The sequence below is a fragment of the Dipodomys spectabilis genome, unplaced genomic scaffold, assembly GCF_019054845.1.
Source record: "Dipodomys spectabilis isolate Male_0828 unplaced genomic scaffold, ASM1905484v1 ptg000783l, whole genome shotgun sequence".
Lineage (NCBI taxonomy): Eukaryota > Metazoa > Chordata > Mammalia > Rodentia > Heteromyidae > Dipodomys > Dipodomys spectabilis.
In genome coordinates this window covers 18,377,128-18,403,417 of record NW_024871460.1, presented here as the reverse complement: position 1 = coordinate 18,403,417, position 26,290 = coordinate 18,377,128, and the positions used below count along the sequence as shown (strand labels likewise).

At 39.8% G+C, this 26,290-nt stretch overlaps 1 protein-coding gene across 4 annotated transcripts in view; it reads right to left on the bottom strand.

Moving 5' to 3' along the window:
- Positions 1-26,290, bottom strand: part of Rrm2b (ribonucleotide reductase regulatory TP53 inducible subunit M2B) — a 30,995-nt gene that overhangs the window by 3,647 nt on the left and 1,058 nt on the right. For all 4 annotated transcript variants that reach the window (XM_042672951.1, XM_042672950.1, XM_042672949.1 and 1 more), the window contains exons 2-7: positions 18,823-18,978; positions 9,835-9,951; positions 8,561-8,694; positions 8,051-8,145; positions 5,361-5,494; positions 1,628-1,732 (exon numbers count right to left, since the gene is read on the bottom strand). In XM_042672951.1, the coding sequence (XP_042528885.1) occupies positions 1,628-1,732; positions 5,361-5,494; positions 8,051-8,145; positions 8,561-8,694; positions 9,835-9,951; positions 18,823-18,864 (627 nt within the window). In that variant the 5' untranslated portion in view covers positions 18,865-18,978. The remainder of the gene's footprint in view (positions 1-1,627; positions 1,733-5,360; positions 5,495-8,050; positions 8,146-8,560; positions 8,695-9,834; positions 9,952-18,822; positions 18,979-26,290) is intronic.

The following is a 26,290-nucleotide window of genomic DNA, read 5'->3' as shown; positions in this document are numbered from 1 at the left end:
GGATAAATTAACGTGGCAAGTGATAGTCATTTGATTACAAATGTTTGGGGAATTTCTAGTTATATTATTTCACTTTCCAGAAGGGCCAAAATAAAGCAACTATTATCAAATTCACATATTTTTCTCAATAGAAAAAGATGCTTTGTTCTGAAATGCTAGATAAGGATGCATCAAAGATAATTGTCAGAGAGTGTATAATTATCAAAGGCAAGCAGGAAAGAGAAATTTCAATAAAGACTACAAGAGCCCAGTGCTAGTAGCTCACATCCATAGCCCAATTAAACAGGAGGCTACCATCCAAGGGTCACAGTTGGAAGCCAGACTGAGCAGAAAAATCTAAGTGATTCTAATCTCCAATTAAGCAACAAAAAGCTGGAAGTGAAAGAATGATTCAGGCAATAGAGACTAGCCATTACCAAAAAGCCAAGCAAGAGTGTGAGACCCTAAGTTCAAGCCCCAGTACCAGCACAAAAACAAACAAAAGAAAGACTATGAGGAAAAATAGAAATGGATTTTGAGATTGGAATATTAAAAAACAATGTTAAAAAGTGTTAATAGAGAAGAAAATGAAGTCATACTAACCATTTAAAATGAAAACTGCAAAACCATTAAAAATACATATACTTTCTCCCCTCTCAACATAAAAACCATACCTATTAAATTATGCAGTATTTAAAAATCCTAAAATTTGTCAGGCACTGGTGGCTCATGCCTATAATCCTAGCTACTCAGGAGGCTGAGATCTGGAGGATCATGGTTCAAAGCCAGCCCAGTCAGCAAAGTCCATGAGACTCTTATCTCCAATTAACCACCAGAAAACCAGAAGTGAAGCTGTGGCTCAAAGTGGTGGTGCGCTAGCCTTAAGCAAAAGAGCTCAAGGACAGTGCCCAGGCTCTAAATTCAAGTCCCAGAACCGATTAAAAAAAAACAAAAAAAACGGAAATTTTATTTTTAAGTTAGTTCGCTACAATGATAAAAGTACACTCTAAGTGGAACATCTAGTTTTTTCCTAGCCAAAAATCTTAATATGACATAAATTTAAGTTTTAATACTCAATAATTAATTTACTTATTGATTTATGACATATGAATATTTAGTGTGTGGCAAGCTGGGTAACCTGCTACATTATTGAGACTATAAAACCAACAAAAAACTATCTTTGCCCTCCAGTAGCTAAAAATATATAGAGCTACAATAATTATAACAGTTATGGTAAGAAATTTGACAGAAAAAAATCAATGGAACAGAAAAAAAAGCCCTGCAACTAGTTTATTTACAAAGAAAACCTAAATATCTTTAATATATAATAATCTTACAAACCAAATCATAAGCATGCAATAATTACAATATACCATGTACTAGTACTGTTAAACTGACTATATAAACTTGCTGATAATTGTTTTGACCTACCTACACAATAACATGACTCAGCACAATACTGGTATAGCTGAACACAGTGGTACTTGCCTATAGTCCCACCTACTCAGGAGGCTGAAGTGTGAAGACTATATTAGCCCAGAAGTGCAATGTAGTGATTAGCCATCTCAAAAAGTTAAAATAAAATATGAGAATGGTACAGACAACAGAAAAAGGCAGGTGTGCTGACTACATGAACTCGCCTACTTACCTGCTCAATTCTGACAGCATCAACAATGATTTCTCTGACCCTTTCTTCTGAAGGCTTGTTTACTAAGTATTGAAACATCAGGCAAGCAAAGTCACAGTGAAGTCCCTAAAGAGAAAACAAATATAGTGGAAGAATTCTGGGGGGGCGGGAGGGGGGGGGGGCGGTCAGTCATGGAGTTTGAACTCAGGGCCTAGGTGCTATCTCTGAGCTTTTTCACTCAAGGTTTTTCACTCTACCACTTTAAGCCACAGCACCACTTCCTATTTTCTGTGATTAATTGGAGATGAGTCTCTTGGTCTTTCCTGCCTGGGCTGGCATCAAACCATGATCCTCTGAGCTCAGCCTCCTGAGTAGCTAGGATTACAAGTGGTAGAAGAACTTTTAATCAGCTATTTGCACCCCCTGATGTTTTCAGCATCTTACCAAGTAGGTCCCAAGAGTGCCAGATGAAAGAGATGGTAAGATGGCCAGGAACTTCCCTTCAAATCTCATTAAATACCAATTCAGTAACATTAAATGGCAGCAAATATTAACATTAAACAATTATTTTCAGGATGTGTTGTACTCAAAATCTGACTTGTAGCAGTCAAACCATGAAATCCCTTTGTGAGGAGGAGCAAGAGTGGGAGAGAAAAAGAGAAAGGGAAAGAGAGAGAAGAAGGAGAGGAAGGAGAGAGAAGGAGAGGAAAGAGAGGAAGGGAGGGGGGAAAAAGGGTGGAGGGAGGGAGGGAGGGAGGGGGGAGGAGGGAGGGAGGGAGGGGGGAGGAGGGAGGGAGGGAGGGGGGAGGAGGGAGGGAGGGAGGGGGAGGAGGGAGGGAGGGAGGGAGAAAAAAAGAAAGAGAGAGAAATTCACAAACAAAAGACTGCAACTAAAGCATTTTGGAAAGCATTGCTGGATCAGGAACTTATCCTTCTGCCTCCAGCTATCAATAAACATTTCTAAACTATACATAGGCAGTAATAATTTTATAAGCAACAAGGAAGGTAGGAGGAGGATGGGATGTATGCTTTAATGGATTACAAATCAGAGTTCCTTGGGTGTTTCAAATGAATTAACAAAAACTCAAACAACTACAAGGTAAACCCCTCAAAACAAACACTGCATTCCAAGGATTATTAACCTAATTGTCATTCCCATAAGAAACTCTCAAACCAATCTCCTTGAACAACTAATCTTAGGAAATTTACTGCAGTAGACCTGATTCAAATTACCAAAGGCTGTGTCAACTAAATTACAGAGAGATGTTAAAGTGTTAATTAGAACTGACAGCTTGTTATTTACTGCAGAGACCAGTAAATTAAAGGTAGGCATTCATAATTGTTATATCAATTAATGAATGGAATTAGTTTCATTAGTTTCAATGAGGTTGGGAAAATAACCTTGACAAGGATTTTATCATAATAAAATAATATGTAATAAATAGGACAGGTCAATAGAGAAGAAATTGGAAAAATTCCCCAAGTATTTGAATTAAAGTTAAGATAAATTCTAACATTTTATTACACTCAACTGAGTATATTTAGATTCCATTCTATAAATAATTCCATTAAATAAATTCCAACTGCATTAGAAAGTTAAATGTTAACAAGCAAAGAATCAAATATATGTGAGCATTTAACTTATCTCTGGAAGTGTATAGCACATAAAATTTAAGATTTTTTTAGGCTATGTTGGGAGGTCAAGTACCAAGGAACCCGGAGGACTAAAAAGAGGGAGTGAATGAGAGTAAATATGCTCAAAGTACTTTATATACTTTATATATACATGAAAATAGAACAATGAAAAGTTTTTAAGAAATGGGAGTAAGGAAGAGAGGGATGAGTTAGATTAGGGTACACTGCTTACATGAGTAAAAATATCACAATGAAACTTCCCTGCACAACTAATACATGCTAATGAAAAAATTTTAATGTAAGAGTTTATAGGTTATATAAACAAAATAAAGTTATTTTGTTATATGTTTTGCAATAAATATTAAAAATGAAGCAAATTCATAAAATACTTAATAAAAACTCTCATCCTATCTAGAATAGAACAATGAATAAGGCAAGTGTAAACTTTGTCTTTAAATATTATAGACTAACATAAAAATAACCTTAAGCCAAGAACTAGTGGGGGGCAGGGGTCTGAGGATTGCAGTATGAAGCCACTCCAGGCAAACAGATCTGTGAGATTCTTTATCTCTAATGGATCAGCAAAAAGCCAAGTGGCTCAAGTGGCAGAGCATCAGCCTTGAGCAAAAGAGCCAAGAGTGAGCACTAGGGACTGAGTTTAAGCACTAGTACCAGCAATAAATAAGTAAATACATAAATAAATAACCTAAAAATAAAAAATAAAAAATAAATAACCTTAAAATAGTCTAGGCACTCGTAAGGAAAATATTACAAGCTGGCAGCTCACATGTGAACACTGAGAATAGGAGACAAACTAGGACCAGGTCTCCATGTTACAGAACTTAAGAGTCTACCAGAGCCAAGAGGTAAGTGCAATGTATGGATTTAAGAAAGGGAAAGATTGGGCTGGGAAGGTGGCTCAGTGGTAGAGCGCTTGCCTTGCATGCCTGAGGCCCTGGGTTCCATTCCTCAGCACCACGTAAGCAAAAAGAAAAAAGTCGGAAGTGGCGTTGTGGAGCGTTAGCCTTGAGCTGAAGAGCTGAGGGACAGCGCCCAGGCCCCACAGAGTTCAGGCCCCACAACTGGACACCCCCCCCAAAAAAAAAAGAAAGAGGAAGATTTAGCTTTCAAAGGAAAACATAAACAAAAAAGTGGCTTATTTTACCTAATTGGATCAGTAAAGTTTTGACTTGACTTGTTTGAGAAGTGGTCAACAAGTAGAAAAAAACCAGGGTAGGGCCAGCATGGTGGCTCACACCTAGTAATCCTAGCTACTCAGGAGGCTGAGATCTGAGGATAACAGTTCAAAGCCAGCCCAGGCAGAAAAGTCCATGAGACTCTTTTTTGGTGGTGGTGGTGGTGGTGGTGGTGGTCATGGGGCTCGAATTCTGGGCCTGAGCCCTGCCCCTAAGCTCTTCAGCTCAAGGTGAGCGCTCTACCACTTGAGCTACAGCGCCACTTCCCATGAGACTCTTATCTCCAATTAACCACCAGAAAACTGGAAGTAGTGCTGTGGCTCAAGCAGTAGAGCACTCGCTTTCAGCTGAAGAGTGCAGGGACAGTGCCCAAGCCCAGAGTTCAAGCCCCACAACTAACAACAACCACAAAAACAAACAGGGTAGGGAAAATGGGAGATATTTCAGGCAGAAGGAGAGATGATAGCAAACACTCACTGCAGAAGGGAAAACAGAAGGAAGAACAAGTTTTAGAAGACAGATTATTGATTTCTAAAATAGCAGGTTGTTGATACTTGTGAAGTCTTCCAGAAAAGGAAAACAAGAAAAACACCTAACATGCCTTTGAATATAAGGGTTTGAAGCTCAAAAAAGACTAAGATAAAAGATACAATGTAGGGAGTTAAGAGCGTTTAGATCGTAGCTGACTGCACTTGAACATGACCAACCAGAAGGTGACATCAATATTTAAGGATGAGCAGAAAAATGATAAGACACCAGGAGGGAAAATGCAGTGTCTTCCAAGCCAAGGAACACATGACTTCCTATTTTCTTTTAATTACCAGAATATTTATATTGGTAGAAGCTTTACCTAAGAGAAAGGAAACTAAATGAATACCACATCTGAATACAAATATAAACTAGAAGAACAGTTCATTCCTTACTTCATCTCTGCTGATGAGTTCATTGGAAAAAGTGAGTCCAGGCATGAGGCCTCTCTTCTTTAGCCAGAATATAGCAGCAAAAGATCCAGAGAAGAAAACTCCTTCTACTGCAGCAAAGGCCACCACTCTTTCCCCTGGGAGACAGAAGAATTTCACTTCCTGAAAAAGCATGCACTGTAGACAAAAATTTATGAACATACAAATTCTCTTTTTTACAGTACCATAAATATTTTGCCAAGAAATAAAATGACCATTACTGCTATAGCCACAAGTCCTCAAAGAAAGAAATTTTCTACCTCTACCTGCTAAAACAGAAAGATAAGTCTACTTTAAATCCTGTGTCTTGTCCAGGCCTTGGTATATGAACAAAAGACAGCCTTCCATATAAACAAAAAGGTGATTTGCACCAGACACCAGTGATTCACACTTGAAATCCTATCTCCCTAGAAAGCTAAGATCTGAGGATTTAGTTCAAAGCCAGCCCAGGTAGGAAAGGATGTGAGACTCTTACCTTCAATTAACCACCCAAAAGCTAGAACTAGAGCTGTGGTTCAAGTGGTACAGTGCTAGCCTTGAACAAAAACCTCAGGGACATCACCTGAGTTCAAGCCCCAAGAGTGGCACAAAAAAAAGGTGATTTGTCTATAAGCTACATATGACTCACATTTATGAGTATAATTTGTATATATGTTTATGTATGTGTGTGTATGGAATTAGAGTAAGAAACAATGCAGATTTTATGACAAATGTCTTCCTCTCTGAGCGAAGAGGTTGCTGAGGTTTATATTTTTCAAAACTTATGGTTCTTGGGCTGGGAAGGTGGCTCAGTGGTAGAGCGCTTGCTTTGCATGCCTGAGGCCCTGGGTTCGATTCCTCAGCACCACATAAGCAAAAAGAAAAAAGCCAGAAGTGGCGCTGTGGCTCAAGTGGTAGAGCGCTAGCCTTGAGCTGAAGAGCTGAGGGACAGCGTCCAGGCCCAGAGTTCAGGCCCCACAACCAGACCCAAAAAAAAAAAAAAAAAACTTATGGTTCTCGACATACTATGAAAAAATATTGCCAAACATGTGCAATTTTAAAAAATGTAGATAAAAAAAAATGTAGATAAACCAAGTTGAAAATAATAACTATCTTTTGGGCAAAATATCCTATCATATAAGTAAAAATACTATTTTCTGCTAAACATATATGGGCCAACTTAAGAGGTTACTCACTATTAGGTAAGGGCTTTGTTAAAAAAATAATAATAATAATCCCGGGGCTGGGAAGGTGGCTCAGTGGTAGAGCGCTTGCCTTGCATGCCTGAGGCCCTGGGTTCGATTCCTCAGCACCACATAAGCAAAAAGAAAAAAGCCGGAAGTGGTGCTGTGGCTCAAGTGGTAGAGCGCTAGCCTTGAGCTGAAGAGCTGAAGGACAGTGTCCAGGTCCTGAGTTCAGGCCCCACGACTGTACAAAAAAAAAAACCCAAAACCCTAAAATGTCTCTACTGGTATCATTAGTTCTGATAACCTCTCCAGGGGAAGTATAATCCAAAAGATATTTGTAAGTTACTATGTCACAATACTGCATATGCTTAAGAGAAATACTTATGAAGTACAGGCTCATTGTCTTTGGTGCATAATGACATAGTCTCATAGTCTTCTACGAGACAAAGGCAGTTAAGTGCTTTAGGAAACCATTGACCTCTGTTGTAAATGACATCCTGGTTTACATCTCAGTACTTATTGCAGAACCAAACACACAGCCCCTACTTATTTAATACAACCAGAATTCAGTGGAGATTATAGAAATGGTAGGGGATAAGAAACATTAAAATCTATTTTTAGAAATTATAAGCATTCAATGAAGAAAATTAATATTTATCTAATTTTCAAAACAATGACTAAGTTAAAAAATGGTAGAGTGCTTGTCTCACATGCATAAAGCCTTGGGTTCCATTCCTCATAAACAGAAAGGCCAGAAGTGGCACCATGACTTAAGTGATAGAGTGCTAGCCTTGAGCAAAAGAAGCTCAGGGACAGTGCCCAGGCCTTGAGTTCAAGCCCCAGGACTGGCAAAAAAAAAAAGTCAAAGAATACTCTGGTTTTTCCTTATTCTCTTCCCTGACTATCTTAAATCAATACGTCAATTATATCAAATAAATTCATCCAAATTATCTATATTAAACTAAAACATGAAAGACTTTACTTCTGTAGCACAATTTTAAAATCCATTTTTGGAAAAAAAAATCCAGAAGTATAAATTAAATAAGTGCTTACTGAGCACCTACTTTGTCAAAGGAATTATAGCAAAGACAAATCTGTAAATGCTACAATTTAATATTAATTATCATATGCTTGAACCATGATTCTCCCATCCTCAGTCTCCTAAAGTAGCAAGGATTATAGGCATGAGCTTGGCACCCAAGCTTAACAAGCATTTCTAAAAGTAGGTGCTGTAATACTTAGTAGAATATATGTAACTCTTATTTACCTGTCATTATGCACCAACATCTCAACTTTTCCAGTTCTAAGTTATTAAATAAAATAGGTAACAGCTTTATTTTATGGCTGATTTCCAATTAATCATTAGGAATCATGATAATAACAAAAGCCTGTAGTTATTTTCCACACTATGAATTTGATTACTACCACAAGAAATAGAACCATATCACCTAATGCAAATTTAATTATACATAAATTAGAGCTAGATACCAAAAGTCGATTTTCTATCTGCTATCCACCGCAGGGCCCAATCTGCTTTTTTCTTAACAAATGGCATTGTTTCAATTGCATTAAATAAAAATTCCCTGTAGAAACAAAAGAATTCATGGAAAAGTTACTTATTTTTCTTAAATTTTAATAGTTTAATCATAGACACTAATTGTAAATCTATGGTAGTTGCATTTCCTACATTTTTGCATGCTCATAAAATACAGAATGATCTGGCTTGATATAAAAATAACAAAACATGATGGTTTAATTCATAAACAGAATGTGCTAATAAACAGTTTTTTAAGTTAGTATACAGTATCCAAAGATTAACTGGGCCTTATAAGGTTTGTGTTGTCAAACAAATATTACTAAGCAACAGAAAACAAAAAATACCATACTCAAAATCATCACTTGATATCTGAATAACCATTCATTAACATTTAGTTTTCAGAATAAATTCTTCTCTTAAACAATAGTAGAAACTTTCTAAATAAATTTCAGCAGTAATACCTTTTCTTGGGATCTCTGATATAAGTATCTATTAGCAAACTGTACATCTCAGAGTGAACATTCTCGATTAGAATTTGAAAGCCATAGAAACAGCGAGCCTCTGGAACCTGTACCTCCTGACTAAAGCGCTCCACCTAAGAAAATGAAGGGAAAAGACAGATTCACTGCTATGAGATGTCATGAAACACAAGATTAAAACACTGTGCAACCACATTTGAACATCAGAATTATCACTTAAAAACTGCCAGTCACACAACGAACAAGCCAAAAACACTTTATAAATCATTTAACAAGAACCTTAAGCAGTAGTATTTATCCACTTAACACGCCCAAAATTTTGCTGTACGTTTTTGGTTTGATGTTCTTTCCCCTTGTCTTCTTTTTTCTCTTTTCAGTTGCTCTACCACTGAACTACACCACCCACTCCACATAAAGCCCATAGAAACAAATAGATTTTAGAGTATCTATTAAAAATAGAAATTTGGCTTTGAAGAATTTTGGATTTTTGCTAGCAGACAGATCTACTGAAGCCTCTTCTAATCTACAATGGAAATTTGTATCTTCTATGCATGTTCCTTAACAACAAACTGTACATTCTAATCAAGAACCACAGCACATTTTTAAATAAAATGAGAATCCAGAACCTAGTGATATATACAGAGCCTGAAGCCATTATCAGTTGCAAGTTCTCTACTAGGTTTTTATATATGAGAATAAAAATCAAGTTTGTGCATTGTGCCACTTCTGTTGTTGCTTTATAAGGTTAGATTCTAGGTAAGCACTTACCACTGACCCACATTCCTTGTTCTATATAGTTTTTTTTGTTTTTTGTTTTGGGTCCGGTCGTGGGGCCTGAACTCTGGGCCTGGGCGCTGTCCCTCAGCTCTTCAGCTCAAGGCTAGCGCTCTACCACTTAAGCCACAGCGCCACTTCCGGCTTTTTTTCTTTTTGCTTATGTGGTGCTGAGGAATTGAACCCAGGGCCTCAGGCATGCAAGGCAAGCGCTCTACCACTGAGCCACCTTCCCAGCCCTGTATGTAGTTTTTATTGGTACAGATTATGCTTGATTTTATGGCATTTAATAGGTCAAATGATATATAAGACAGATAAGTTATCCCTTCCTCTGACACTTTATCAGAAAAGTAATTTTAAGAATTAAGCTTTATCTAGCCCATTCCTTAGATTTTCTTTCTCAGAATCAACCTAAAGAGACTTACTAACATTATCAGCATTTAACTGCTGAATAGGAACAAAAGTATAATAAAGAATCTTACCAAATTTTCATTTACAATTCCATCACTAGCTGCAAAAAAGGCTAAGATGTGAGAGATGAAATACTTCTCATCGGATTTAAGTTTGTTCCAGTGAGGAAGATCCTTTGATAGGTCAACCTAGAATAAAAAATTTTTTATTTCTTTTAAACTTGGAGTTAAAGATTTTAGAAAGCTAATTTCCACTCCAAAATTAAGAAGTGGTATCCTATTACTAGTAAACTGGTGAAAAAGGAAAGAAAACAACATAAACATCACAAAGAAACAAACTAACACAAAACATTATGTTAAAAAACAGTAATACTGTATTCAGAATAATAGCATACTGTATTTGCTACTTGGATGGATTATAGCTACATTTGTTACAGGGAAGGAAGAAAGCTACTGGGGACTCAATATATGAATTTGGGAAGCAGGATAAAATATTTAGTCCACTGCTGTTCAACCTATCACCTTAGAAAAATCTCATACACTTCATAATAACCTCAGAAACATTTAAAACATATAACTGAGTGTACTCATTACCTCACTCATGTAACTGTAACCCTCTGTATAGTATCTTTACAATAAAAAAAAAAAAGAATACATTCCAGGGTCAGGCAGTAGTACGTGCCTGACACCAGCAATCCCAGCACTTGGGAGGGTGAAGCAGAAGACTGAGAATCCAAGGATAGCATGGGTTACAGAGCAAGACTTTGTCTCCAATTAAAATGGAGAAGAAAATAATAATGATACATTCACCATGCACTTTATAAATGCTCATGAATGGAGTGGAATGTTCTAACATATTTTGGAGTTCCTTCAACCCAGAGAGCATAGCCCATGGCTTTTACTCCAAAAAACAACAAACAAAAACAAAAAACTAACCTACTTTAGACTTCTCAATACCCAAGTGACTATCAGAGGTAGCAAATGGTTGAGCCTTCATGAATAACATAACAAGAAGAGCTTCAAATCGTTTCTAGTTCATGTTAATCAGTAAACCCAGTTAAACCACATAATTCGCATTTCTTCTTGGTTTACCTGAGCATGCGCAGAACACTAAACCACCTTTAGCTGATGGAGCCTAGGTGCTTAGCACTAAGAAAGTTGGTTCTTTAAAAATCCTGGGCCCTGACATACGTGGCTTTTGAAAATCCTCTCAAGGATTACAGGGAGACATGAAACAGCCCTGAGCTGGCTCCACTGAAAGGATTCTGCTTTCGTGAACTCAACTGAATTCCTACTTCTACGAGAGCTAGTAAAGTCTGTTTCTTTCCTTCTAGAACAAATGGAAAGTCTGTACTAGGAAATCTGTGCAAGTCCTGTCCACAAATTCTCAAGAGAAACAAGGTTACTGTCATCCAGTCTCCCTGAACTTGACCTCTCAGGAAGGAACAGGGTGTTACCTCCACCCCAGAAGCTGTAATGGTCGGTGCTCACAGCCCGTGGGACAAAGACTCCCTGATCTAGGAAACCTGATGCAATTATCCCCTGAAGACACTCTACAAAGAAATCCCCTTCCTAGAGGTTTCCTTGAGTGTCTGTGATGTGTTTGGGGAAGCTGGGTGCCCGTAGTCAATATTTAGTGCACATTCTGCGGGTGCCTGGGAGGATCAACCTTGACCTTCATGTGCACAGAGCAGGATGTGAACTGTCCTGCCTAACGTTCTTTTCTAGTTCAAGTTTAATTCCCAGGTGTTGAAACTTCTCTCACTCTCAAGATCCCTGCACAGTTGTGGGGAGGTGGGGAGGTGAGGGAGGGTTTATACCTGAGTTCCAGGCCCACCCCTTGATTCTGACTGAGCCCTGGTCCTTCGAGGCAACCCATTTAGAAAGCTGTGTGTTTTCCTGGGTTCCTCTTACTCTTCTACTTGATAGGGAAGAGGGCCCCCCAAGGAACTGGGCCCCCATCTACATCCCCACCTTATCTAAGTTCGAAATCTTTTCCCCCCACAACTTTTGGGAACCCCTTAAGCCTGAAGTCTCTTCTAAGGGCCAAAATTCACAGATATATTTGTAAAATCAACTATAGTGAGGGTGGGGTGGTTCTCCATCTCCTCTTGATATTGAAGTAAAGTCAATGTGCTTTGTCCAAATTACCAGTGGGGTTTTTTTTCACTTCTTTATGAGATGCCCCTGTGTGAATAAAACATAAACTTTTTCCCCTATGAAAAAAAAATAAAAATAAAAATAAAATATATAACTGTCCTTTATATGTGATTGTGGCTGGGCACAGGTGGCTCACACTTGTAATCTTAGTTATTCATGAAGCTGAGATCTGAGGATTAGGGTTCAAAGCTATCCCTAGCAGGAAAGTCTGTGAGACTCTATCTCCAGTCAATCAGCAAAAATCGAGAAGTAGAGCTATGGCTCAAGTGGTAGAATATCAACCTTGAGGGGAAAAAAAGCTCATATCCGGTGTTCTTGGCTCACACCTGTAATTTTAGCTACACAGGAGGCTGAGATCTGAGGATCACAGTCCAAAGCCAGCCTGGGCAGAAAAGTCTGTGAAACTCTTATCTCCAATTAACAGTGGTGCTGTGGCTCAAGTAGTAGAGTTTTAGCCTGGAGCTGAAGAGCTCAGGGACAGTGCACAGGCCTAGAGTTCAAGCTCCATGACCAGAAAAAAAAGAAAAGAAAAAAATATATAATGTACTTTCCCCTTCATTTATTCTTAATCCTAATATCTTTGATTCTCAAAAAAAGAAAAAAAACTAATATTCTATTCCCCTACAAACAATTTTTTTTCCGTACTAGGATTTAAATTCAGGGCCTGGAGACAGCTGGGCTGATCCTCTGCCACTTGAGCCATGCTTTTTGAGCCCTGGTTTTTCCTGGTTATTTTATTTTTGGGGGGGCCAGTCATGGGGCCTGAACTCTGGGCCTGGGCACTGTCCCTCAGCTCTTCAGCTCAAGGCTAGCACTCTACCACTTGAGCCACAGCACCACTGCCGGCTTTTTTCTTTTTGCTTATGGGGTGCTGAGGAATCGAACCTCAGGCATGCAAGGCAAGCGCTCTACCACTGAACCACCTTCCCAGCCCAATCCTGGTTATTTTACAAATAGGAATCTACTAAACTTTTCTGCCCAGGCTGGCCTCAAATGATGATCTCCAGAGAAGTAAGAAATAAAAGTATAAGCCACTGGCACCCAGCCTTTTATGGAATATGGTCCTTTTCAAAACTTATTCCTATTATTTTTTAAATGTTTGGTGAGAATATAACACATGACATTATACTAAGTTACGGAGAATATCATGGGCTGGGAAGAAAAAAAATATTTAAGTCTTTGATTTAAAGATAGTATCTTGTTATATGATCCAGCTTGGTCTTGAACTTGAAATTGTTCTATGTGTGCTGGGATTTTACCTTGTAAAATATATATGCTAAAAATCTATATTCATTTTATTAAGAGTTAAACTTAGGTTTAACTGAGGGATATCGTCTTCATTCTTACGTATCATATGCCTTCAACTTTAAATGCCTTTTTCTCTTTTCTTTTGTTTTGGTGCTGGTACTGTGACTTGAACTCAAGGCCTTGAGCTCTTGCTTAGCTTTTTTGCTCAAGGCATGAGCCACCAGTGTCTGGTATTCAAAATGTCTTATGAATTTTATTTATATTACATTGGTCATATTCCCACCAGACACACAAACTTCATCTCATTTTAGCAAATTATCAATCTCATAATCTATTCTAAATATTTGGTACAAACTGGCTGCTATTGTTCTATTTAATACATGGCTGTTCCCATGTACCAAAAGCTTGGTTGGTAGCATGTGGTGGTACGTGGAGGTGGTGGACAAATGAAAAACACCCATGCACTCTACTTATTCTCCAAACCATAAAAGCTTTCTAAAAACCACAGACGGTTAAGAGTCAGGTGTGCCAAGCATTTTGACCCAGTGTAAAAATAGCAGGTGTTCATTTTTGTCTGTCTCTGTGCTCTATATACTAACTGCCACATAACAAAGATGTTGACCACATAGCAAACATGGATACAGATGCAAAACTAGAATAAGAGAAACTTCAGACATTGATGCCTTTCTGAATTCTAGGTTAAGATGAACCCAATCTATGTACAAAATGATAGAGTACATTTATTTATTGCATACTGTCAAGTACCATTCTAAATATCTCATTAATTCTCATACTAACCCAATGGGCCAGTTACTGCTACCCTTATTTATTGACAGAGGTTAAAAAACTTTCCTACTTCCACAGCTAAGTGTCAGAACAGGCTGTGTGTGTGTGTGTGTGTGTGTGTGTGTATGTGTGTGTGTGTGTGTGTGTGTGTGTGTGTGTGTGTGTGTGTGTGTGTGTACATGTATGTATTTTTTGGTGAGAAAAGGGGTTGAACTCAGGGCCTCAAACTTGCTAGGCAGGTACCCTACCACTTGAGTCAGCCATCTTTTACTTTAGTTACTTTTTGGATAGGGTCTTATGTTTTTTGCCTGGGGATGGCCTCAGACTATGATCCTCCTATTTATGCCTACTGTATAGCTGGGACTACAGACTTGACCCACCATACCTATTTTGTTGACATGCAATCCTGCTAAGTTTTGCTCTAGCTGGACTTGAATCGAAGTCTTCTGAACCTTTGCCTCCTGAGTAACTAATTACCATCATGCCCAGCATCATATCTAGGCAGCCTGACTCCAAAGCTTGCATTTTTCAAGGGTGTATTTCCATATACACAATCAATCTCCTGACAGACAGATCTTTAGGTAGAACCAAATATATCTATCCAGAGAGATATATCTAGCCATACAGATAGACAGTTTTGTATACAAACACAGCCAAACTGTGTAAGTTGTTATGCAAATGCCATCCAACATATTTAAAGGCAATAACTAACTCTTCATGTGTTCAGACTACAGAGCAGTCAACTGCATGACCAACTGTACTAAACAAACCTGTACATATTATTTGTTGTGTTCAAAACTTATTTCCAAGGTAACAGAAAGCATTTGACAGCTTTGTGTCGGAGGCAGCTGTTTCTCTGTCCATGCAGCTGAAGGCAGCACTTGTTAGGATGTGAAGTCAGCCAGACAGGCTCAAGAATGAGTGCATTGCCTGGATGTCAGTGTGTTCACATGACACTGCCTTTTGTGCATTCAGATAAGTCCCTCATGTGAAAGCAAGGTCTCTAAAACTTTTACACTTTCATTTTTATTGTGACTTCTTAATTCTATTGCTTTTTGTAAGCAAAGAATAGTCCTATTTAACCACAACAAACCAAAAGTCTATTCAAAATGGAAATATTTCACAAGCAAAATCTGACAGAATGACTACTTAGGGTGCTGAGGCAGGAGGATCAAGAATACAAGGTTATCCTGAGCTACACAGAGAGAACCTGTCTCAAAAACAAACAAGCTGGGGGGCTGGGAAGGTGGCTCAGTGGTAGAGCTCTTGCCTTGCATGCATGAGGTCCTGGGTTTGATTCCTCAGCACCACATAAGCAGAAAAAGCTGGAAGGGGAGCTGAAGCAGAAAAAGCTGGAAGTGGTGCTATGGCTCAAGTGGTAGCGTGCTAGCCTTGGGCTGAAGAGCTGAGGGACAGTGCCCAGGCCCAGAGTTCAGGCCCCACGACTGACAAAAAAAAAGGGGGGGGGGGCTGGGAAGGTGGCTCAGTGGTAGAGTGCTTGCCTTGCATGCATGAGGCCCTGGGTTCGATTCCTCAGCACCACATAAGCAAAAAGAAAAAAGCCGGAAGTGGTGCTGTGGCTCAAGTGGTAGAGCGCTAGCCTTGAGCTGAAGAGCTGAGGGACAGCGCCCAGGCCCAGAGTTCAGGCCCCACGACCGGACACCCCCCCCACCCAAAAAAAAAAAAAGAAACAAGCTGGAGATATCCGTAGTAACAACAGCAATTAAGATTGGCTAACCAGGCACTTGGTAGCTCATGCCTCAGGAGGCTGAGATCTGAGGATCGCAGTTCAAAACCAGCTTGGGTAGGAAAGTCCGTGAAATCTATCTCTATTAAATTACAAAAAAAGCCAGAAGTAGATCTCAAAGTGGTAGAGCCCTAGCCTTGAGCAAAAGAAGCTGAGAGATAGCACTCAGGCACTGAGTTCAAGCCCCAGGATTGGCACCAAAAAAAAAAAAGGGCTTGGCCATCAGCCTTGACAGATAAATCTAAATCTGAGAGAACTTTATCTCCATTTAACCAGGCAAAAGTTGAAACTATGGCTCAAGTAGTAGAGCACCAACCATGAGCATAAAAGCTAAGTGAGAGCATAGGCCCTGAATTCAGGCCTGGAGACTGGCACTCAAAAAATACATAAACCGGGATGTGGCCAAAAGGGAACCCTACTGCATTGTTGGTGGGAGTGTAAACTTGTTCAAACACTTTGGAAAGTAGTATGGAGGTTCCTCAAAAGACTCTATAGAGAGCTCCCCTATGACCCAGCAATCATACTTTTGGGCATTTACCCAAATGATCACAAACAAGGCCATACTAAAGCTACCGGCACAACTATGTTTATCACAGCATTATTCACCATAGCTATGGAACCAACCCAGATGCCCCTCAGTAGATGAATGGATCAAGAAAATGTGGTTTGGGGCTGGGAAGGTGGCTCAGTGGTAGAGTGCTTGTCTTGCATGCGTGAGGCCCTGGGTTCGATTCCTTGGCACCACATAAACAGAAAAAGCCAGCAGCAGTACTTGCCTCAAATGGTAGAGTGCTAGCCTTGAGCTGAAGAGCTGAGGGACAGCACCCTGGCCCGGAGTTCAGGCCCCACAACCAGCAAAAAAATAAAAATAAAAGAAAATTATATATATATATATATATATATATATATATATATATATATATATATATATATATGAATTCTATGCCTCCATCAAAAAGAACAATATCGCCCCATTTGTTAGGAAATGGAAAGACTTGGAAAAAATTATACTAAGTGAAGTAAGCCAGGCCCAAAGAAACATAGGTCCCATGGTTTTCCTGATTTGTAATAACTAGTACATGTCTAGGACAAGCAGAAAAGGTCAAAAGCTATGTACATATGACCATATAAGATGATAAGTGAAATGAACCTCAAGTGGTTTTTTTTCTTCCTTCTATTGTTTTTAATGTACTTATAATGTACTATGTGATTCTTTTGTTTCTTTTGTATGTTCTTCCCCCACAGTATAACCCATTTTCACTGTATCTGATTCCGGTGTCTTGCATCTTGTATATACATTTTTATAATTTGGGAAGGCAAAGAGATATAATAAAATGCTTAAATAAGGATACAGGTTGACCCATTGTAACAGTGAGATGTACAAGACACTAAGTTGAAAACAAACTTTACAATTTTGGGTGGGAGGGGTTGGGGAGGGAGGAGTTGGGGAGGGAAGGAGGGAAGGGATGATAGGGGAAAAACAAAGGAGGAGGTAACTATAAGGTCCGCTTCTGGATGGCTAGCAGACCCCACCCTCCTCACAGCAAAGTCTCCACCCAGTACCTGCGTTACCTAGGCAACTGGGACACCTGGAAGAGGTCACATCTGCATCCACTGAGGTCACATCTGAATTTGATGTGGCCACACCTTTCTCCTTCTACCATACCCTAGATAAGGCCTAGCCCAGGCCCAGATGCCCTCTCTCTGCTCTTTTCTAGCTCTTTCTCAGCTCTTTCCTTCTCTTCTCTTTCCCAGCTCTCTTCTCTTTCCTAGCTCTCTCTTTCCCACCTTTCCCAGATGCTCTCTTTTCTAGCTCTTTTCTAGCTCTTCTCTAGCTCTTCTCTTCTCTAGCTATTTTCTCTCTTTTCTAGCTTTCTCTTAGCTCTTTCCCCCAGTTCTCTCTCTTTCCCAGTTCTCTCTTTCCCAGGCCTTTCCCCACCGTGTGGAGGACCAAGATGGCCTGGTGCCAGCCTGAACGATGAATAAAACTACCCCTTACCTGAATACCACATGTGTGGTGCTGTTCTTACACGGCTACCTCTTTTTAAAAACCTAACAGTAACAATGCTCAATGGGAAATGTACTCATTACCCTACTCATGTAACTGTAATCCCTCTGTACAGTATTTTTACAATAAAACATATATATGAAAGAAAAAAAAATACATAAGCCAGTCACCAGTGGCTCATTCCTGTAATCCTACCTACTTAGGAAGCTGAGATCCCAGTATCACAGTTCCAAACCAGCCCAGGCAGGAAACTCCATAAGATTCTTTTTTTTTTTTTTGGGTCCGGTCGTGGGGCCTGAACTCTGGGCCTGGGCGCTGTCCCTCAGCTCTTCAGCTCAAGGCTAGCGCTCTACCACTTGAGCCATAGTGCCACTTCCGGCTTTTTTCATTTTGCTTATGTGGTGCTGAGGAATCGAACCCAGGGCCTCAGGCATGCAAGGCAAGCGTTCTACCACTGAGCCACCTTCCCAGCCCCTCCATGAGATTCTTATCTTCAATTAACCACCAGAAAACAAAAAGTGGTGCTGTGGCTCAAGTGGTAGAGTGCTTACCTTGAGCTGAAGAGCTGAGGTATAGCTCCCAGGCCCAGAGTTCAAGCCCCACAACCGACCCCCCTCCCCCAAAAAATAATTAAAACAAACAAATAAATAAAAAGGGAGTAAAATAAGTTGCCATTTTTTAATAGTGAGATACTTGTTTACAGACAACAGACCCAACCAAAACAATGGAAATCTCTGTAGTCTCAATCATTTCAAATCTTATCTTACACTACTTACCTTATACAATTTATCTTTTGAGTGTTGTGTTGCTACTAGGGCTTAAACCTTGCTTAGCTTTTTTGCTCAAGGCTAGCACTCCACCACACCTTTACTTCTACCTTTTTGCTGGTTAATTGGAGGTAAAAGTGTCTCAAGTTATATATGCCCAGGCTAGCTTGAAACCTCCACCAGATCTCAGCTACTAAGTAGCTAAGATTACAAGTGTCAGTCACTTGTACCCAGCATTATTCTATGCATTTTACAAGTCAAAATATTTCAAGTTTGTGTGATGCAAGAAGTGAACACTGCACCACAGAACATGAGCGCTGGTGGAAAACCATGCCAGTACATACCTCTTCTGCTGTCCAGAAGGATGCCTGAGCTTGTTTATACATTTTCCAAATATCAGGGTACTGGATTGGAAAAATGACAAACCGGCGGGAACTCTTTCTTAGAAGTGGTTCTTCATTTGACTTCACTGCACTTTCATTGGTATCTGAAGATAACCTCTTAAAAAAAAAGTACAAATATCACTTTCATGCAGATATTTCTTTTGCATTCATATGTAAATATACAGTTAGGAAGCTAGCATAAGGTGCCTGTGGAGAATCCTTCCAGGTATCTGGTAGCTGGCTGACAGTGCTTGGTCAGCTACATGACTGTGGGAAACTGGTTAATTTCTCTGAGCCTCACTCAATTTCTGCAACTGCAAAATAATACCTACCTCAAGCTGGGCACCAATGGCTCATGCCTGTACTCTTACCTACTTAAGAAGCTGAGATCTGAGGATCACCATTCTGGCCTGCTCAGGAAGTCTGTGATATATAAATATATTTATAAAATACCAGAGGGGTTACAATTACATGGGCAAGATAGTGAGTACATTTTTTTCTTTTTCTTTTTTTTTTCTTTTTTGCCGGTCATGGACCTGAACTCTGGGCCTAGGTGCTGTCCCTCAGCTCTTCAGCTCAAGCTAGCACTCTACTGCTTGAGCCACAGCGCCACTTCAGGCTTTTTCTGTTTATGTGGTGCTGAGGAATCGAACCCAGGGCCTCATGCATGCAAGGCAAGCACTCTACCACTGAGCCACCTTCCCAGCCCTGATAGTGAGTACATTTCTTACCAAGCACTGTTGCCTCCTCCTTTGTTTCCCCATACCATCCCTTCCCCTCTCCACCCCCCACACCTCCCTGCCACTCCTCCATTCCCCCTACCCCCAGTCTGTGATATTTTTATCTCCAGCTAACCACCAAAAAGTCAAAAGTGGGGTTATGGCTCAAGTGGTAAAGTACTAGCCTTGAGCACAAACACTCAGGGACAATGCCCAGGCTCTGACTTCAAGCCCTAGGATCAGTATACACACATATACATACAAACAGTAATAACTTACCTGATGGCAAAAATGCAAAAATTATTATACTTATTGTTGCTTCTGAGAATCTAAGTACAAAGCTAAAGACGTAAAAGTCATTGTGGATTCATTTCTAGGTTTGTGGATAAAATATCCCCTCAAGTACACTTAATATAGAATATTGATATGATTATGACACTGTTAAAAGCTAGTTTCTAAATGGTTTCATCTTAAAACTTATCTGAGGGGCTGGGAAGGTAGCTCAGTGGTAGAGCGCTTGCCTTGCATGCATGAGGCCCTGGGTTCGATTCCTCAGCACCACATAGGCAAAAAGAAAAAAAGCCGGAAGTGGCGCTGTGGCTCAAGTGGTAGAGCGCTAGCCTTGAGCTGAAGAGCTGAGGGACAGTTCCCAGGCCCAGAGTTCAGGCCCCAAGACCAAAAATAAATAAATAAATAAAAACTTACCTGAAAACTTAACAATTTATCACCTTTGTTCAACTTAACTCGTGTGTGTGTGTGTGTGTGTGTGTGTGTGTGTGTGTGTGTGTGTGTTCTGTATAGCATAAATTATTTTTACTTATAGGGGCATATAGTCATGTTCCCAGCCAAATTAATACTGTATTTATTTCAAATGACAACTACAAAGATCAGAGGAACTAATATAAGTAAAAGTACTTTGAACATTCTTAGATGCTATATGCTTTTAAATTATTGACTATTCGATGTTTCAGGTTGTCTTTTTAAAGGCTGTTCCTCTATCCAAAGAATTATTTTAACCATTATTTGAGCAACCATGATCTTCCGTAACTTCCCTAAAGGAACCTGAAGGATCATTCACTCATGAAATACTGAGAGATTAGTGTTGGGACTTGTTTTGACAATAAAGTATCTTGAAATAATGAGAAAAAAAATACTGAGAGAAGAGTTGGAAAGATTTTAAAGATTAGATATTCAGCCAAGTATGGGAGTTCACGCCCATAATTCCAGCAATTGAGGAGCAGGAGGCAGAAGATTGTGAGTTCAAGGTTAGCTTGGGCTAACCTTAGGCTAATTTTTGCTATATAAGCAAAGCACGGTCTTTTAAAAAAATGTGTGTGGAAGTGGTGCTGTGGCTCAAAGTGGTAGAGCGCTAGCCTTGAGCTGAAGAACTCAGGGACAAGCACTCAGGCCTAGAGTTCAAGCCCCACAACCAACCAAAAAAAAAAAAAAAAAAAGAATGAAATTTTAAAAATGTGTGTGTAACTGTGTGCTGGTGGCTCATGCCTATAATCCTAGCTGCTCAGGAGGAGCTGCTCTGACGATGACATTCAAAGCCAGCCTGGGCAGGAAAGTCTGTGAGACTCTTATCTCCAATAAACCAGGAAGAAGTGCTGCGGCTCAAGTGGTAGAGCGTTTTTGTTGAGCTGAAAAGCTGAGGGACAGCATCCAGGCCCAGAGTTCAAGCCCCATGACTGACAAAAGAAAAAAAAGTGTGTGTGTAGATTAGAAAACTGGAATCTAATTGAAAGGGTGAAAGGGTAGAGGTCTATGGTCAACAAATATTTCAAACCTTCCTTGATCTACAATGCTCTTCTTTTAACCCCTCTAGATCATGCTTTCATAGCATTTTGATACTACTCTTCATTGTTTTTTTGAGTTTGTATTAAATTACCAGTGCACAGGTATGTATTTCAGGGCTAGAAATCTCTACCACACCCTATTTGCTATATGGAGCATACTGGGGCAGGAAAGTGAAGAAGGAAAACATAAGCAGTAATCCAGTGGCAACAAGTCAGCTGGTAAGTATGTGTCAGGATCTAGAAAACTGCTGAATAGTGCCTTCAGGCTGGGGTGAAAGTCACATTTTGTATATACATTCTTTTTTTATTTTTTGGTGGTCTGGTCGTGGGCCTGAACTCTGGGCCTGGGCGCTGTCCCTCAGCTCTTCAGCTCAAGGCTAGCGCTCTACCACTTGAGCCACAGCGCCACTTCCAGCTTTTTTTTCCTTTTTGCTTATGTGGTCCTGGGGAATCGAACCCAGGGCCTCAGGCATACAAGGCAAGTGCTCTACCACTTATCTATCTTCCCAGCCGTATACATTCTTCTTATATCTTGATAAAATATGAATTGAGAAAAGAAACTAGGGAACAGGAGGTTAATCATCACAAACCTTTGAACCAAGCTAGAGCTGATGTAGCACTTACTTCATGATGTTTATTCTAATATAATTTGAGGAGGTAAATGCAGGGCTCTCCAGGTTCCCCCTAAGAACCTGTAGCTTATAAAACAGGCTTGGGGATAATCACATCCATCTCTTAACAATCACTAATGGAATCTCCATCACTCCTGTGCCACAGTGTTATATTTTCAGCTGCATATTGAGCATCACAAAACTGAATTCATTATTTTAGTAATAGAGTATAAAGACTTGACATTAATGAAGATGAATAACAATAGGTAGTTTATTTGCATGAATTAAGATAGGATAATAAAACCTGCCCAAATTGTTTTAAAGAGGAATGGGATAAGAGAGAATAATAGAAGGGGATAAATTGGATCCAGATACATCATATGTATGAATGAAAATGTCACTATGTCAAGCCCTCTGGTACAACTAATGTATACTTATAATTTAACTAAAAAATAAAAAGAATCCATACTTTACAAGAACGTATGCTTCTTGGTGTTGTTCTTTGAGATAGGATCTTGATTTATAGCCCGGGCTGGCCCTGAACTCACTCTTTTTTTATTTGGTCTGTTGTGGGGCTTGAACCCTGGGTCTAGGCGCTGTCCCTCAAGCTCTTCAGCTCAAGGCAGTACTCTACCACTTCTGCCACAGCGCCACTTGCAGCTTTTTCTGTTTATGTGGTGCTGAGGAATCGAACCCAGGGCCTCATGCATGTGAGGCAAGCACTCTACCACTGAGCCACCTTCCCAGCCCCCGAACTCGCTATTCTTCTGCCTCAGCCTCTAGAGTGCAAGGATCACATCATTTCACCAAATCAGATCACTTCTGCTCTTGCTTTTGTTTGTCCTGAATCCATCTCAGTCTGTTTTCATCCCATTTGGCTCCCCTTCTTCCCTGAATTGTCAGCTGCATTCTCAGCTGTCTTACATATTGTATAGGTTCTTCTAGATGATCACATCTATTCCTTAGCAACCACTAATAGGATCTCCATCACCACTATGCTATGTATTATATTTTCAGCAGTCGATTTGGCATCTAAAAACTAAATCCCTTCTTTTTATATGTATCTACCAGTACAAGGGCCTTGAACTCTTGCTTGCCTTTTTTGCTCAAGTTTGAGCTATCAATTGAGCCACACTTCCATTTCTTTTTGGTGGTTAACTGGAGATAAGAGTCTCACACAGACTTTTCTGCACAGGATGGCTTTGAACCATAAGCCTTAGATATTAAGCCTCCTGAGTAGGTAGGATTACAGGTATAATCAAGGATCATTATGTCTGTGTGTGTGCGCGCGCATGTGCACACATACAAGTCCTGGGCGTAAGTTCTGTCCTTGAGCTTTTTTTTTTCGAGGCTAGTACTTTTTTGGTGGTTAAATGGAGATAGGAGTTTCATGAACTTTCTTGCCCAGGATGGCTTCAAACAGTGATCCTCAGATCTCAGCCTCCTGAGTAGCTAGGATACAGATGGGAACAAGCCACGAATGCCTGGCTTCATTATAATTTTTATCGACTGAGCTGACTTTATAAAGACTTTGAACTTGTTACATGGGCTTATGAGAGTAGCAGTCAAGTTCTGTTACACATTAAATGTGAGAAACAAATGTTTTTGCCTGGTTTGCTCAATTATGCTCCGAAGTACCTTCTACCTACCTCTTATTTTGTATAGTCACCCAGTGCCAGTGTTTGAAATTTTTTTAATAAACTAATTGTACCAATAATTATTTCTTAAATCAGTAGGGTGGGATTTTTTTAAAGCTACTATTAATATCCTAATTCAGTCAGGAGACAGACAAAAATCCATAAAAGATGCAGATTGTGTATGTCAATCAGGCTAAGAGGCTGGGAGTTAATTTTGTGGAGCCAAAGGATTCAAACGGTTGGGAGTCCTAGAGGCTCCAACTCTCTTGACCTTCTCAACCTCCTGATTCTGGCATTCATTTTGGGATACATTTTGCAAATTATTCCTATAGATAATTATGGAGGGTTTCTGGGTAGGAATTAACATGAATAGAGATAGCATTAGAAAATAAAATATCCATGTATAGGATAAATGAGAAATACTACATTTTTGTTTCAGAAATGGAAATGAAAACATGAATTAAGATATGGAAATTAGCATTAAAAATGTTTCAACAAGATTTCCAATCTGTAGAGTTGGCCACTTTGGGTGAAAATTGAAACCTTTTGGGGAGTTTTATTGGGGGGAAATGACACTAAAGCACCAATTTAATGGAAAATTGATTTGGCAGTGGTAAATAGGATTATGCAATATGTAAAACGGGAGTTATAACAACAGCTAAATTGTCCTTACACAAGTGTGAAATGATGAGAATCAGACACACAGCTGAGTAGTAGGCACTCTACTAACCAATATTCCATTGTCTTTTCCAAAGTAGTTCATCAATTTTTTTTTTTTGGGGGGGGGGGTCCGGTTGTGGGGCCTGAACTCTGGGCCTGGGCGCTGTCCTTCAGCTCTTCAGCTCAAGGCTAGCACTCTACCACTTGAGCCACAGTGCCACTTCTGGCTTTTTTTTTCTTTTTGCTTATGTGGTGCTGAGGAATCGAACCCAGGGCCTCATGCATGCAAGGCAAGCGCTCTACCACTGAGCCACCTTCCCAGCCCCGTGCTTCTATTTTTTATCCCCTTAGTTCCTGGTCATTTAGTCTGAAGTGGTGTCCAGGCATGCCAGGACAAAAATCTAGGTCAAAAGGCTCAAGTAAACAGAGTACCCTGATTTAGAGTGACATTCTACATGTCTCTTCTTCCCAACCATACTCTAATTCCACCCAGTACTTCCAAGTGTTTGCCTCATCAATTTATCTTCTAGAACATATACATGCTGTCATATTTGTAGACTATTTATGGGTATCATTTTTCATTCTTCCAACTCCCACCAACTCTGACAAAGCAGATGGAATACCCAAGAATGTGGCTTTACATCTAGACCTACCTCTGAGGCTTGGGCATGTCATTTAATGGTTTCTGGCCTGAACTTTCTCACCCTGAAAACCTTTCCTTTCTTTTTTTTTTTTTTTTTTTTTTTGTCAGTTGTGGGACTTGAATCCTGGGCCTGGGCATTGTCCCTCAGCTCTTCAAGGCTAGCGCTCTACCACTTGAGCCACAGCAGCACTTCCAACCTTGAGAAACTACAGACCCTTTACACCATATATTCCTACCTGGGCATACAAAACCAATATATACCCTTGGGAGATTCATAAACTCCCTTCAAGCCCTTTAAGAGCCCTTTTCTTTAAGGTAATGCTTCTTAAAAATCAGTGTACTCTGTTATTTATTACAGACTGTGGTAGACAATTTGCTCCAGGGAAGTTAGAATGAACTTGTGACTTTGAAATTATGTAATCATTTAATCACAATCAAAAAAAAAAAAAAAAAAAGAACCTCGGGGAAGGGAGGGAGGGAGGGGATGGTAGGGGGAAAACAATGGAGGGGTAACAATGTTCAAGAGGAAGTGTACTCATAACCTCACTCATGTAACTGTAACCCTCTGTATAGTAGCTTTACAATAAAAAAAAAAAAAAATCAGTGTACTATGATCTCCCAACGTGCTTAGGTGTAGTTTCAGATCTATCCCAAGAATTTGATTCATTAGGTCTGGGGTATGGGCTAGTATTTTACTTTTTTTCGTTTACATAGTAGTCCAGACGGTTCCCATGCAGATGGCCCAAGCTGTACCATCAAATCCACAAAAACAAGAGGGTTAAGGCATCCTTACATTCAGAACTTCTGAACTAAGATAGATGTTCATTAAAATGCATCCTAGATCTAAAATTGTGCACCTGCCTTTGTGTCTTAGCTTTGAGACTGGAACAATTAAAAAGTTAGCTTCCAGGTGCCATTAGCAAAACAGAAAAGTCTGAATTTTCCCTTATGGGGAAACTGGTACTAAATGTATGTTTCAAGAGGAAGAAAAGTTTGAGGGATATTTACGCTTGACTGATTACTATTTATCAGTTTATGGTTTCAAAATCAAAATAAACTAAAATATATCTGTAATCTACAACTCTATAAAGAAATGGAGGGAGGCTGGGAAGGTGGCTCAGTGGTAGAGCGCTTGCCTTGCATGCATGAGGCCCTGGGTTCAATTCCTCAGCACCACATAAGCAAAAAGAAAAAAAGCCGGAAGTGGCGCTGTGGCTCAAGTGGTAGAGTGCTTGCCTTGAGCTGAAGAGCTGAGGGACAGCGCTCAGGCCCAGAGTTCAGGCCCCACGACCGGAACCGAAAAAAAAAAAAAAATGGTTTGCAAAGTAACAAGAGTGTGAAAATCTTGGCGCAACAATTT